General features: G+C 42.0%; 1 protein-coding gene across 1 annotated transcript; it reads right to left on the reverse strand.

Moving 5' to 3' along the window:
• Nucleotides 1-3,787: 3,787 nt before the first annotated feature.
• LOC135484844 (uncharacterized) lies at nucleotides 3,788-9,301 on the reverse strand. Its single transcript, XM_064766536.1, has one exon. It carries the CDS (start codon nucleotides 9,299-9,301, stop codon nucleotides 3,788-3,790), a length of 5,514 nt encoding a protein of 1,837 aa, XP_064622606.1.
• Between the last annotated feature and the right edge of the window lie 5,785 nt (nucleotides 9,302-15,086).

Consider the following 15,086-nt stretch of genomic DNA (forward strand, 5'->3'; position numbering starts at 1 on the left):
TGCACCAAATCCCAAACCCAGCTCTGATCTGTGGTTGCTAACAAATCGTTTTCGGTTATCGACATTGCTGAAGTAGCGTCATATCACGGTCATATGACAAAACAACCCCCACTTTCCCAATCAGGATTTTTAAAGTGGTGTGGGTGGCAAGTTGAAATATTCGCCACTCGAAGTTTACATATTTTTGTCAAAAGAAAGATGTAAATTTCTCCACTAATGAGCTTGGCGCGTTTCACGAACTACATAAGTAAAAAATTAGGGGAATATGAGACTCCTTTGCTGAGTAAAAGGTAAACTGTTTGCCTGCTGAAAGCCAACACTATGCTCGAAGAGTTTACTTGAACTATAAACGTTTTATGATACTTGTATTCATTTCCAAGTGAGATTGCAATCATTTATGTTGTTTCGTTTAAAGGGATTCCCATGGGGTTATAAACTGTATATGTCAATGCACAGTAAAAATTGCTTAGTGGGTGATGAAGGGGATGATACGTGTGGAGGGACCACCCTTAAGTTAGGGGAAAGTGATTGCCTTGCATTTGCTAAGGCTGTCGAAGTGGGCTATAACATTGCCGTCAAGCCAAATAGATTTCGTTTCTACTGGGTGACACAAAAACCGTATTATATTCACATGTAAAAAACATACTCCCAATTTAACATGGTCATTAACAGCATTATTTTGATATTTGAGAACATAATATTTGAATATTTGAAGGTTTTATTGATCTATTGGGCGATTTAAGATACTATTGTCACTTTTCTTGTTACCGTACATATGTGTAAACAAATATTTCTTCCCTCCGGAAGTTCAATAAAAAACAACTTTATCAGTATATTTGAAATAGGCTACTGTTTCCATGGTAATGGAGTCACTTAATACATATAAACAGATATGTCCAAACATCAATTAACTGCCACTCCTGCAGTAAGTGTAGTTCCGGCGGCATTAGATCTTTGTCATTTTTATATTTCTTATTTAAAGGTTGCAATGCCATTAATCACAAATATCATCAACAAAACAACTTGCATTTTTCGGCTCAAAAATGAGATGGCAATTTATAGCAATGTAATTGCCCCGAGACGTATAGATGTAGTGCTAATATGCACATAGCAGATGTATTGACAATTTTTCGATTGGTAAACGTAACCCAATACGAAACCTTTGATATGCTGCTATTATTTGTGTTATTAAATGAAACTGTATTATTATTAGCAAAAATTAGGTAGCTTCCACTCTCATATCAGTATTTTGACCCTTTGTAAATTGAGCGCCCGAAGCTTTATACCTTAAGAAAAAAAGCCCTACATATAGTAGCAAACACAGATTGATCATTGAACAACCTTCTGTGCATATTCAGTATATCTCCTAAGTAATGGTATGAATCTGCCGCCAGAGGCCTCAATGATAAACCTTAAGAGTTTGGATACAATACAAGTTGGGGTAAGTATTCATGGTTTAGATTGTTTTGGATCACATGTTGGCCTTCCGAGCGGGTCTTGGATATTTGAAGTTGTTTTGGGCCAATGTGGCATCGCATGAATAAAGGATGATATTTTGTTTTACCATTATCTAAATGACTGTGCTGTTGCTTTTAATTTCCCTCATGGCATCATATATATACTTCTACTACAGTTTCAAAGTATTCATCTTAAAAACAGAAGAAGAAGAAGTAGATTGTCTCATTGATCTTGTACATGGTGCAATTAATTATGAAAGTGAATAGATAGACGGCAGTGATTGGAGGAGGCATATCCTGAGGCAAATACATATGTTGAATGGCGGTGTATATTGCCAGGGGCACCACATGTCACAGCATCAACTGCTACAACGGGATTAAACTGTATCCACATCAGAATCACCCCTACAGCTGACAACTGGAACCTGTTCTTAATTGGCATTTTCTTGTGATAACCACCTGCTAGGAGCAGCGTTTTCCATCCTATCTATTGTTATTCCTCGGTTTGTTTTGCATAAAGTTAACAAGATCAACATCAGTTGAGTTCTTTTCCACGGGAACAACCAAAACCTGGAAAGTAAAAGAAGCTGCATCGTCCCCTAGTGGTATATTTGTTCAGTACAATGTACGTTCCATCGTGTGTTCTTAATACCTGGTGGTGTGGTTGACGCATACTCGTGTCATCTTGACCCCAGGGTCACCAATGCTTACTTCCGCAGTGGAAAGCATCATGGGACATCCGGGAGAACACCACTTCGAGGCTTAATTAGGCCGTCGCCATCTTGATTTTGATCTGCAGGGCTTGTTTTAACAGCGGGGGCAGGTGTTTGACAAAACCTCTTAGTTTGTTCAGGAATTCGTGACCAAATCTCCCGTTGATCTGGAAGATATGACTTATTTTGGTCAACATATGCGACTGATTATAGCTCACATTGTCTTATTAGCCCGTTTCATGTTTTCAAGATTTGTCCAACTGCGGTGTTGACACGGTGGGCGCATGCACTGTGCGGGAAACTATGAAAATATTTGGACAAATTTAATCGGCAATGGCATGATGATTTGTGCTATTTTGAGTGTCGTCTTTTCGTGTAGCTGTAAGATAATTTGTCCTCGAAGAGAAATATCGATCAACTGATTCGGTGAAATGAAGAGTCAGCTGTCGCTTTTGTGACCTTTGATTCGCAAAAAGAAAATAAAGGCTTGTTGGGAAAGATTCCGGCTGGGTCATAATGGCTAGGTTAAAAGGAAGAAACCGCATCCGGAGTTTTTAATCGAAGTTTATGTTTTGAATTGAACAGAATCATGGTTAGTCCAGTAATTTTTTCGATTGGAAACATACACAGAACACACCAAAAGCATATACATGGACACGTATGTTCGAGATGTTTGATACATTTTGCAGAGTGATGTCGACTCCCTTTCCGTGAGCCACGGCATGCGATGCAATCAAGAAAACTGGAGATAATGTTCCCCAAATCATTGTGTCACCCTGTGATCTTTTCATGCAAGTTTTAACAGAGGAAGTGATACCCCAGTCTGAGAATTCCTGCCTGTAGGTCTATCAGTGTGGAAGTTTGGGGATATGATGCTATAGAACGAGGCAAACTCTTTGGTTACCATCAGAGAACTAACTTTATTTGCTATAATACTAATCTTGCCAAACCTTGGCTTCTGAAGAAAGCATGAGTCACTTCCTGTTTCTTGGTGTGGGAAGGCCTTTAAGATAAACAGAACCCGAGTGACCATCCCTAGATTGGTGAAATGTACCAGAAACGGATGTCTTCTGTACCAGTCGCCAGGACCTAGCGTGGGCTGAATTGACACTTGATGTACTTTAGTATATTCGGGATGACAATTCCCGACATTCCCCGCGGCCAAGAAACAGTAAATGCAAGTGAAACCTAAAAAACATGCATACTAATTAAAACTCTAGAAACTTGTATCTTTAAAAGTAGACAAATCCATCAACAGATGATGTCAACTTGACATCCTTGAAGTTAAACTTGTAATGTAATCAGCCATCAGAAAGAATATTGTTTACACGACAAAGAACGTGAACTCGATATAATTATAACCATCTTACTGTAAACAATGTCACGATTGACAATTATCCGAATCTTGGGTATTCCGAGAAATTACTAGTCGTGTGTCTAAACATCAACAACGAATGAGTATACACTTAAAGGTAATGTGATGACTTCAAACTAAACTCAACTAAGTTCCGATATGAATGATTTCCGATCAACCTTTACTGAAAACTAAACTAAATGTCAATAACAAGTGTCTTTTATCATGCATATAGTTCACACAAAGTTTTTGAGAGAATTCTCTTAGTCTTGAGATTGTCTCTGTATCCGTTCACGTGCGAGTTTCGCAGCTGCGCGCTGCGGTCGCGTACCTTCGTTTACGTGATTTCCCGCCTTTGGCGGCACTTCCTCTGGACCAACATGCAATTCCAGGGGATATAATTTTCCAATCGCACGGTTTGATCTACCCGATGTTGTGCGCACAGTTGCGGAACGCGTCAACCCATCTTTGCCGGTATTCAGACTTTCGATCTTTCCTAATTTCCAGTTAATCCGACGTTCATCCTTATCATGAACCAAGACCACGTCCCCACAGCGTATTGTGTCTGCTGTGGCGTTCTGTTTACTTACTTCGTACATGTGACGTTCCCGTAACACGGCCACGTACTCGTCATAAAAACGTTTCCGAAAATGATTGATCAATACGCATCTGTGGTGTGCCATTTTTTCCAGTGCGGTTTTCCCGCCATATGTTGGATCGAACTCTGCGTTTTCTACCTCTTGGTGGGGTAAGAGATCCATATCTCTACCGAAAATTAGGTGATTCGGAGTGATCGCGTGTAAACCTAATTCAGTTGGCTCCGACGACATATATGTTAGCGGTCTGTTGTTTACAACTTGTTGTATTTCTTTAACCATGGTGTTTAATTCATCACTGTCAACCAGAGCCTTACCAAGCGTCTTCTTGATGGCGCTTTTTACTACCCCGATAAGGCGCTCATACACACCTCCAAACCAACTAGCCTGCACCGGTATATATTTGAAAGAGATGCCGTTTCTAGTAAGGTGATTCTGAACTCTTTCACCACTCACGTTAGCTAACAACCGTTTGATTTCTGTTTCTGCGCCCTTAAAGGTTTTGGCGTTATCCGAGTAGACAAGTTTAGGTGTCGAACAGTTTGATGTGAATCGTCTGAAGGCACGCAAGTATGACTCAACCGTCATATCTGGGACTACTTCTAAGTGAACCGCTCTAGTTGTCAGACAACAGAATAATGCTACATAGACCTTCTGTACCTTGTTTGTGGGCCTATTGCGAACGTAAATATGACCTGTAAAGTCTACTGCTGATGCTCTAAATGCGGTTAGTTCATTTAACCGAAACTCAGGTAACTCTGGTGCCAGTGGTGTCAAGTAAGGTCTTCCAGCTACAACCTTACAGATTACGCAACGTTTGACAACTTGACGAACTGTAGAACGCATGGATGTGATCCAGAATTTTTTCCGGAGTTCACACATTGTTGCCCCAGTACCATAATGCACTATACGTTGGTGCGCATCCCGGATGATCAGCGTTGACAAAAAGCTAGTTTTTGAAAGTAGAATCGGAAACTTCCTGTCCAATTCGACATTTGCGTTACGCACCCTCCCCCCGCAGTGAATCATGCCATCGTCTGCGAGAAATAGGCCTAGTTGATTGACCAATGGTGGTCGCTTGGGAAGCTTTTGCTTCTTTGCTTTCTCTGCCCGTAGATAAGTCAGAACATCGCTGTACCCCTCTTGTTGAGTGCTACGAATCCATAGTTGTTCCGCGGCGTGCATGTCGTCCGCTGAAATTTTGCTCTTGGCCTGAATTCCACGTTTGAAAGCTCGGGTGACCAATGAGGTCACTTTTAACAGTTTGGTGTAGGAGCTGTAGCGTTGGACATCCATGATTTGTGTTAGGCCTACCCTAGTGTTTTTTGGAAGAAATTCATTTTCCACCTCTACACTCCCTACCAACACTGTCTCAATTTTGTGATCATTTAGGGGATTGATTGGCCAAGTGATGCTGTCGTCTTTTAACCACTTGGGTCCCTGTAACCAAACAGAGCTCCCCAGTCCCTGGAGTGTTGTACCCCGTGATATTATGTCAGCAATGTTGTCAGCCGTTCTGACGTGAAACCATTGCTCGACCTTTGTGAGCTTTCTGATCAGGTCAACCCGATTTTTGACAAATTGCTGCAACTTTTTGTCAGATTTCACCCAATACAAGGCTATCTCCGAATCAGTGAGGAGAGTTACGTTTACTCCTGCGTAAGTGTCCCTGTATGTGTTGACCAAGTAATCTGCGTATTGGGCTCCCATCACCATGGCCTGCAATTCTAATTTTGGTACCGTCAGATTGTTGTTTTTCTGCGATACCACCTTGTTCTTAGAACCCAGCAATGTGACCCGGTTGCCTTGCTTACCATATGCTACACACCCGATTGCCGTAGTTGGGCATGCATCACAAAACACAATGATTTCCAACTGATTATCTGATTCAAGATTCAACCATCTTGGAAATTTCATCTCATCCGCTCTTTGTAATGACACCCGAATGTCATTCCACTCATGTTTCTGATCCTCAGTCAGATGCTCGTCCCAAGACTTACTCTCAACCCACAGTTTGTTTGCGAACGCTTTAGCTGGCACAACCATTGGACCCACAAGACCAAGAGGATCGAAAATCGAAGAAGTCTCTGAGACTACCGTTCTTTTTGTGTGGACCTTGTCCTTTTCAAACCGTTTCTCGCTAACCGAAAGCTCATCCCTGACACAATGCCATTTTAAGCCAAGGACATTTTGTGGACCTGCTTTTGCATTTGTACCGTCTTCGTGTATTTTCTCATTCAGTTTTTCCGAGTTTGTGGCCCATTGCCGTAAGTCAAAAGCTGCCGAAGACATGATTTCTCTAGCTTCATGGTAATACTTTAAGGCTTCCGATTCTGAGCCGACCCCTGACAACAAATTATCAACGTATGTCTTTGCCAACATGTCTAGTGATACAGGTGTGTTGTACTGAGTCAGATGTTTATGCAAGGTGACTGCCAAGGCAAATGGGCTACTGACATTACCAAAGATGACTGTGTTGCAGGTATACGGCACAACTTCTTTCGTCATGTCGTTGTCTTTGTACCACAAAAAACGCACATACTTCCGGTCCGACTCGAGCAACCTAACCGATAAGAAAGCCCGGGCCAGATCTGCACTGATAGCATACTTTCCCGTCCGAAATAACATCAACAACCTTACCAGATCTTGTGTCATATTTGGCCCACCGTGTAAACAATCATTTAATGATGGCGAACCACAACTAGCATCGAACACTATTCTAACAGGAGTGGTTGCGCTTTCTCTCAATACCGGAAAATGTGGCATGAAGTGACAATCTGATTCTTTTAAGGCCTGTGCATCACTGATCTCTGAGACATACCCCTTATCAAGATTTTCTTGCATTACTTTCATGTATTGATCAGCAAGATTCAATTTTCTAAGCCTAGATGTAACCTGATTGAGGCGGGACCTACAGGCGTCCACGTTGGTTTTTAACTCCGGGTAGTCATCTTTCCAGGGGAGTGGAGCATAATAATGACCTTCTTTGAATTGCATTTTATCAAGGTAGTTTGAGAGGAATTGATCATCGTACTTACCATCGCTTCCTTCGTCATTTTTGACCGTTATTGATTCCATGTAAGTTTTCAACAATTCCGCCTCCCGATCCTCACTTTCGTTGTCACCTTGGCCGACCACGGCGGTCGTGGCATCAGCGCTATCCCCTTGGATTATTTCTAATGGGCCTGACAAGAAACAACCGATGTTTGAAAACTGTATAGTGGGACCACGTTTTCCCGTGATAATGCGATTTTCCAAGAACAAATATGCACTATCGCATCCTATGAGTAAATCTATGGTTAATTTGCCAGTTTTGGCACCAAGATTGTCCGCTAGGGGTAATTCCTTTATGTAATCATGATTCAAACATTTTTCCCATCCGCTTTGGTTTATCGGCTTCACAATTTCATCTGTGATTAAGACATCCATGACCTTCGGCCCTTCATTAGTAGCTACATTAACCGATGCCATGTCGTAGCACCGTTTGCTTACATGACCCCCGAAACCGTTGACATTTAGGTACTGCTTACCGTGTGGCTGGAGTTTTAATTTTACAGCCGTATCTTTGCGAATGTATGACAACATGCTGCCCCGATCTATGAGTACCCCTGCCTTAATTTGTGCATCACCATTTTCTAAGGTGACACGACCCGTTTCCAACAAAACAATTTTGTTGTTTTCTGCCGTCTCAGCTGCTACAGCAGCAGGATCTATAGGCCTAGTTTTGCGTTCCGATCCGTTAGGCCTATCCAACTTATTGGATTCTAATTTTACGACACTTCCCGACTCTGATTTGTCGCATAGGCCTGCACCGGATAGGCCTACTGGACACCGTGATTTTTCACGCGGTATCGCACATGTTTGTGTAGTACTAGAACCGCCTTGCTGTTCACCAGCATTCGTCGCGCCAAAATGTTGAGCAAAGTGATTATGCAGAGATGAATGATGTCTGCGATTACAGACGTTGCAATTTTTGCGATTGCTGCAATTCCTGGCAGAGTGCGGTCGGAGACAATTGAAACATAAGCGCTTGGCTTTGACCACCGCGAATCGATCCGAATCACCCTTTGTACAATTTGATGGAAAATGGTCTCCATCGCAGAACACGCATGACTTTGGTTTTGTCCCGTTGTTGGATACTAAGGTTGCGGCAGAGATGGGTTTCCGGTTCGCACTTTCAGCGGGTTTGGTTTTCTCGCGATTTTCACTACTAAAACGTTCTCCTAGATTGTTCAGGTGCTTTACGAAAGTTTCTAAAAACGCCTTCAGGTTGAAGGCTCCGTCCTGTCCGCTGGTCCCCATCTTGTCCTGGAACTGTCTCGGCAGCTTCCTCTCCATCGTTGGGATGATGAACGCCGCACATTCTTCCGTGTCGATGCCCAGGTTGTTGAGCGATCTGATGTCTCCCATGACGTGGTTGTAGAACTGGCTCAGTGCTGCGTAGCTATGCCCGGGTGGCTCCAAGTCGAAAATGCTGCACACGTGAGCTCGGACAATTTTCCGTTGTTGCCCGAACCTCTCCTTTAGTGTTGTCGTCAGCGTCTCGAGGTTATCTCCCGTCGCGTGGATGCCTGTGACCGCATCCAGCGCTGGTCCCTTTAATTGCCCTAGGATATAACTAAATTTTGTAATATCCGAAAAGTTACCGTTTATCACGTCTGCTTCCATTGTCTCCCAGAAGGCTGTCCATTTTGTGAATGTCCCATCAAATATGGGAAGCCTTAGTTTTGGCAACCTTGCCGTTTTTGCCGACGAAGGTGTGCCGTCCCATTTCTCCCTCTTTGTTTCCGCTTTTGCGTGCTCCTTGAAATCCTCAACGAACAGTTTTACACGCATGAGACGTCTTCGCTCATGACTCCGCCGCACGATAATGTTATCCATTTCAATGATGAATTCGCCGCCATCGAGTTCCGCTTCGATATCGTTATTTAATTCATATTCGTTGTCGAATATGTTCTTAAGTTCTTCAAGACTGGCCTCTGCCAGAATTTGTTCCGCCTTGTTTGGGGTTTCTTTGGAGAGAATGTCCTCAACCCCCTCGAATTCACGATCAAAGGCCTTGATTAGAGCCTTACGTTTATTATACTTGCGATTCAAGTCCGCTATTTCCTCAGGAGTTTTCTCCCTTGGAACCGTTTCCGCCGTTTCCATGGTTTCGTTCTCTTCGTTCTCGTCTGCCATGCCGAGTTGAAATTCAATTGTCCGTAATAAACTTGATGCCCGTATCAGTGTCTATTCCGTAATCCGTAAATTCCGTCCGTAGTATTGCGTTGTGTATTCCGTATTCCGTATTCCGTGTTGCAAAACCCAAAAATCCTGGTCCAACGACACCATGTGGAAGTTTGGGGATATGATGCTATAGAACGAGGCAAACTCTTTGGTTACCATCAGAGAACTAACTTTATTTGCTATAATACTAATCTTGCCAAACCTTGGCTTCTGAAGAAAGCATGAGTCACTTCCTGTTTCTTGGTGTGGGAAGGCCTTTAAGATAAACAGAACCCGAGTGACCATCCCTAGATTGGTGAAATGTACCAGAAACGGATGTCTTCTGTACCAGTCGCCAGGACCTAGCGTGGGCTGAATTGACACTTGATGTACTTTAGTATATTCGGGATGACAATTCCCGACAATCAGCAACGATACCTCCACTCGATACCATGGCGTGCTCTGTCAGTTTGCAATTTTCTCCTCGCTTGGTGTTGCGTTACGTCTCACGTGGAAACATCGTGAGAGATGTTTATAAACAGAGTCAGAAGGAACAGAAAAAAGGACGAGTTTTAACGCTGTGCGCAATTGTTGGCGCGACTGCTGCCAATGTAACCGGAGCGGGACGTACATGTATCAACAAAGACTCGAGGGATGATAATTGCCAGTGAGCGAAATTGTCCTGCCCAAGTACAAAACGTGTCAAATAGGTTTCCACTTCGGTGTTTTCGATTCTTTTGCTTACTAAAACGGACGGCGTGTCGAGGTGCTGCATCTGTGCATTGTTTTTTTCAGTCTTGTTCGTGACATACCATGCACAGATTGATCGGCCTTTTGAGCTATGTTTTGAATCTGCTTCAGTTTTGATTGCCTTCGTCTTCTAGCCGAATCTTAGCGGAAGATGCATGCATCCCCATCATCATTTTTAGGCCTGTTCTCTCGCCTCCATTTCGTTACCATGCTGGTTTGTCCAGTGATCTTTGACCACGATGATTGTCAATAACTGTGTTAGACAAACTTCCTTATTTCATTTCGATTTCCGCGTAGTAACCATTATTTGTGTTTGGTCATCATATCTATGAATACCAATTAAATATCTATTAATGTGTTTATAGTGGACACAACTTTGACTTTGGTATTGTTTGACTAACTCATCTGCCACTGTGTCATGCTAGCTTCTCTCTCACCAAGCCCACATGCTTGTCCTAGTCTGCAATAGAAGAACTTACTTTTTTTTCTTTGTTTTGTTCTTAGTGATAAAGTAAAACCTTTTACGAAATGAGCAGAATCTCAACGCTGATGTGACGATCAAAATTGATATGTTTTCCTTAAACCGGCATGTTGAGAATTTTCTTACCACGCGATGCCGCTTGTGCTTTCATTGTGCTGGAGATGTTATCATGGCCGCACAGCGAGCATGTGAACATTTACACTGTTTTCCTTGCATAGGTCTCTACCTTAACAAAGCAGTGCTTAATCTTTGAAAACGCGAACAAATTCCCCAGTAGCTTGTCTGCAACAGTCGCTTTTATGATAAAGTAATTGTTGCAGTGAGACTAATTTTTTCAATTCCATAATATTTCGCGTAATTGCATCACAATTAGTTAAGTCTGTCGAATAATAACCCAAGTTGTTGTCTGGTGTTATACATTAATCGTTATTAATAAAAAACTATTTCGTACTAAAAATCACTTATGAGGACAATTTAGTCGGACAACAGAAGTCAAGTGCGATCTCTTGTGTAAAATAAAAAAGTTTTGAAGACCATAAATACAGCGCATTTCGCCATCATCTGTCTGGATACATATTTATATGAGAAAAAAAGTCCATCATTTTTTGTCTGAAGAACAAAGAATTGGAGTAGTCCGGAAAGGCTTTCATCAATATAGACTCGTGCAGCAGCATAAAAAAGCACAAAGCTGGGCAATTATAAAGGTTACTTGCCCGATTGCCTATTTAATATCTAATTATGTCCATATACTACTCCGCACCAGCTATCAGTTAGTAGTGTTGCTTATGAATTGCTGTAGGCCGGCGCTTTTGTGTTTTTTAAGGATGGCTACGCGTATGGTTCTTCCAAAAGGGTCAGTCAGTCTCTGATCTACTACTGCAACTCGCTTAAATAATGATGGGATAGGTCGAAATTAAGACACAATTGTCGCAATCCATCTAAAATCTTCAGAACTTGACTGCGAGCTCGTTCTGGGCTTCTTTTTCTGGTATGGACACAAAAGCCTTTAGTCGTAATACTGTCGGATATAATCTGATATACACATGTACTTTTTTTAATGGTATATAGATGTGATTATAAATGTATAACGGGTGAATTTCAATGTAATTCCCCTTCAAGGGATGTAAAAAAAGCCATCAACTAAGGGAATCGTCCCTAAATTGCATAGGGCGATGTGAGGGCACGATAGAACGGGGGCTTTCCAAAGCAACCGACGTTTACTCTGTGGCGGAAAGGTAATTAGCCTAAATGAAGCAAGAGAACATATTGAAAGATCATTTGAACACATATTAATATACATTGGCTATTATTTTCCTCAATTCTATTGGCATGGTAGTGTCTAATTGCTCGTGTGACTGGGCCTAATTGGACAATTTGATGCAAAACTGGGTCGAAGCACTCATAGTGTATAAAGAGGGGTAAATCACAGCATATACATGGCATTAGCAAATAAAAAATGAAAAATGTTAACTATGTTTTCACCAACATTACAGTAATATGTCATCAGTCATGTCCCCGATAGCTGGAGTCAACTAGAAGTAATCAAACAGGATTTGCTCCATTCAGACACTTTTGGAAGTATATAGGCCAATATTTCGTAACAAAGCCAAAATACGTTTAAGTTCTAGCCGAATTCTGCAGCCAAACATAAGCTTGGATAGTATTCAAGTATGTTTTTCAGCCAAGGGGAGAAAGCCAGTACTCCAAATGCATTTAGTCAATAGTAAGCCAGTATTTGTTCTGTGGGCAAAGCAAATTTCCTAGACCAGTATTCAAAACACGTTTTGTGGCCGTATAGGCAATTCACAATTTAAACTAACTCCTGAGGCAGAAAATTTAGCCAGACTTCAAAATGCTTTCAGTATCCGAAGAAAGTACGCTATTCATTCAAAATACAGCAGCCAAAGCCAGTATTCGAAATAATATTACGCTCTGAGGTCAAAGTAAACCAAAGTTCGAAGTTATTTGACCAACTTTTTGTCCAAGATACTGAAGTCATTGAAAATGTGGCAGAGCAACAATGGTGAACGTATGCGTTTTCCTCCCTTACTTCCTTAGTTCATTCTCTACATACTGATTTCTGCTACCTGTCTTGGCCATAATAACCAATTTCTAATAATTATAGGAAATATTTATTCACTTATTTCGACCAAAATGATTGAGTAATAGGTAACGGCGCTCATTAGCGTTCAAATTGACAAGCCAATACAAACACTGCTCTCAACAAGTGATTCCCATGCACCTTGAAGTAAACATTTATTCTTGTGTATTACTCTATATCATTATCCATTTCCGGTAAGGCCAATGCAAATAGATTAGTTAAGACAATTACTGGAGTAATTGTCCACTATACGCTCATTCGAAATACGATGGAGACACGTGCTGCTCTCAGCTAGTCAGCTCTCCAACACGTCCATATGACCCAGGCAAGCTCCTGCACACCAATGGCCTTAGAGCACTGATTTGATTTCCTCGCTTAAGCATGAGAGGGCCTCTGATATGACCAAAGTTGACATGGAAGCCATGAAGATCTGCTTCAGGGGGTAGCAAATGCTTTTAGATTCCGTACAGAAATAATACATCGGCACCAAAATATCTTTCAGGGTATAACACTGATTATACTTGGTAATTCTTCTAATTTAGCCATATTTTTGGCAGTGGGTCACTCGGGCCACAAATACAGGCGTTCCACCTCAATATGTGGTTAAACAAGGTAATTGTTTTCAGTAAAGAACGGTCAACAACTTTATTAGTGATATCCGCTATTTATTTAGAAGTAAGCAGTATTATGTTGTTAGTTTTCATTCATGTTTCATGTACTAGCTTTAACTGTCTGATTTGGAAAATCGTTAAATAAATGTAATTCACTCAGTATTACTGAGCACAGCAGTGCCAGGCTTTCCTAATAAGAGTAACATCGATGACTTTCGTTTCTGCTTACGTGTTGCAGCTGGTTTCAGTGCCTTCTTGGCTGCATGTTGCAGTGCCAGCAGTACATTGTAACAGTCTCATTAGATGGCATCATGAGCACTTGGTAAGACAAGGATTGCGATTGGTAGTGGGACACCACCGCTCGAATGAATCATAGTCGTGTTCGGCTTCTCTTACCAATATCCCTTGATATAAATGATTCTATGTCATGCCTTTCTTTGAAAATGAGCATTGCCAAGAGAATCAAATTGATTATTTTCTCCAAGAGCTCTTCATTACGTCTCTAAATACCTTTTTTCTTTTTATGCCCCAGGAGCAACCTCTTGTGAAGCTTTTAAAAACTTTTAATGACTGTTGTAAACTTAGCCTGTAGCAATCCAAGTTGGAAGACTCCAGAAGGCCTAGGAGCTGCTGTCGGAGTTACTGGTGACATTGCACCACGGGCGTGTCGACCCGCCACTCGTACCAATCATACAACAGAGCAAAATATTCATTAAACATTGATTTACCGCGAATTGTTTGCGGCAAGTTCGTTCCGTGAATAACGATGGCATAAATCAAGGCAAATGTCTCCTAACCTAACGCGGCTGTTTGAGGACCGGGCCATAATTATCGCTGGTACGTGACTCTTCTCCAGATTCGCAATCACTAATATCCCACTAATTGAAATAATGAAAACAATTAACAACCTTTGCATGTTTGGATAAAGAACTTGCAGTATTTAAAACAATACAGGAGTCATTAGCGGATGATCTGACGAACTAATTTTCTGGGGTTTGGTTTGGGGTAAACCTTCTCCGCCTCCGGTAGTGGCTGTGATTGGCAAAAAGGATGAGGAAGTTCTTGTGATAATTTGTTTAGTTATCGCATATAGGTGTCTCATAATCAGAAGGTGAGATTATTAATTAAGCGTTGGTCGTAGTGATCTGACGGTGTCGCTTTTCCGTTTGTTTGGACTTCCGACGTCAACGGACTGAAGTCCAAGAAATGTCTTGAGATATTTATCAATAAATTGAGGAAAGGAAGTTACGATTACCCTAAATTGGCTCTGCGGTGACCCCTGGCATCTGCACCTCAAGCAAGAATCCTCAAGAGATCCTAATAAATTTCGGCCCTTTGTTCTAAATCATCGAAACTCTTAGGCACGGGTGGGCGAAGGGTCCCAAGGAGTATGCATAGTACATGTAGCCCACACTCGGGAACCGCAGGAGGGATTCCCACATTCAAATTATACCCAATGTTGCTCAGGGCCAGTGTCAGGAAAGCTACTAGTCGCAAATTATTCCCCCATAAGACACGTTCCTTACAACACTCACAATAGCTTCAGCGGCAGGTCCCCCTGTTAGCCCGCGCGCGGGCGAGGATGCGGCCGGGTGACGTAATCAAACTCGCATGTGCGTGCGCAACACGCGTCGCGATGTGTTTCCAAGCAAATTTCATTCCATCACCCGGTGCTATTATTGCACTCATTAAAAGAGTTTAGAGAAAAATAAGTGTAGAACAAATGACCCGGCGGGGAGCGTCATTAATGGACTAGGTCCTGGAGTTACGGCGGTCGCTGGTGAAAGAACCCAGTGAAGCTCGCCACACTGGTGG

Source organism: Lineus longissimus, chromosome 3 (genome assembly GCF_910592395.1).
Source record: "Lineus longissimus chromosome 3, tnLinLong1.2, whole genome shotgun sequence".
In the NCBI taxonomy this organism is placed as follows: Eukaryota; Metazoa; Nemertea; class Pilidiophora; order Heteronemertea; family Lineidae; genus Lineus; species Lineus longissimus.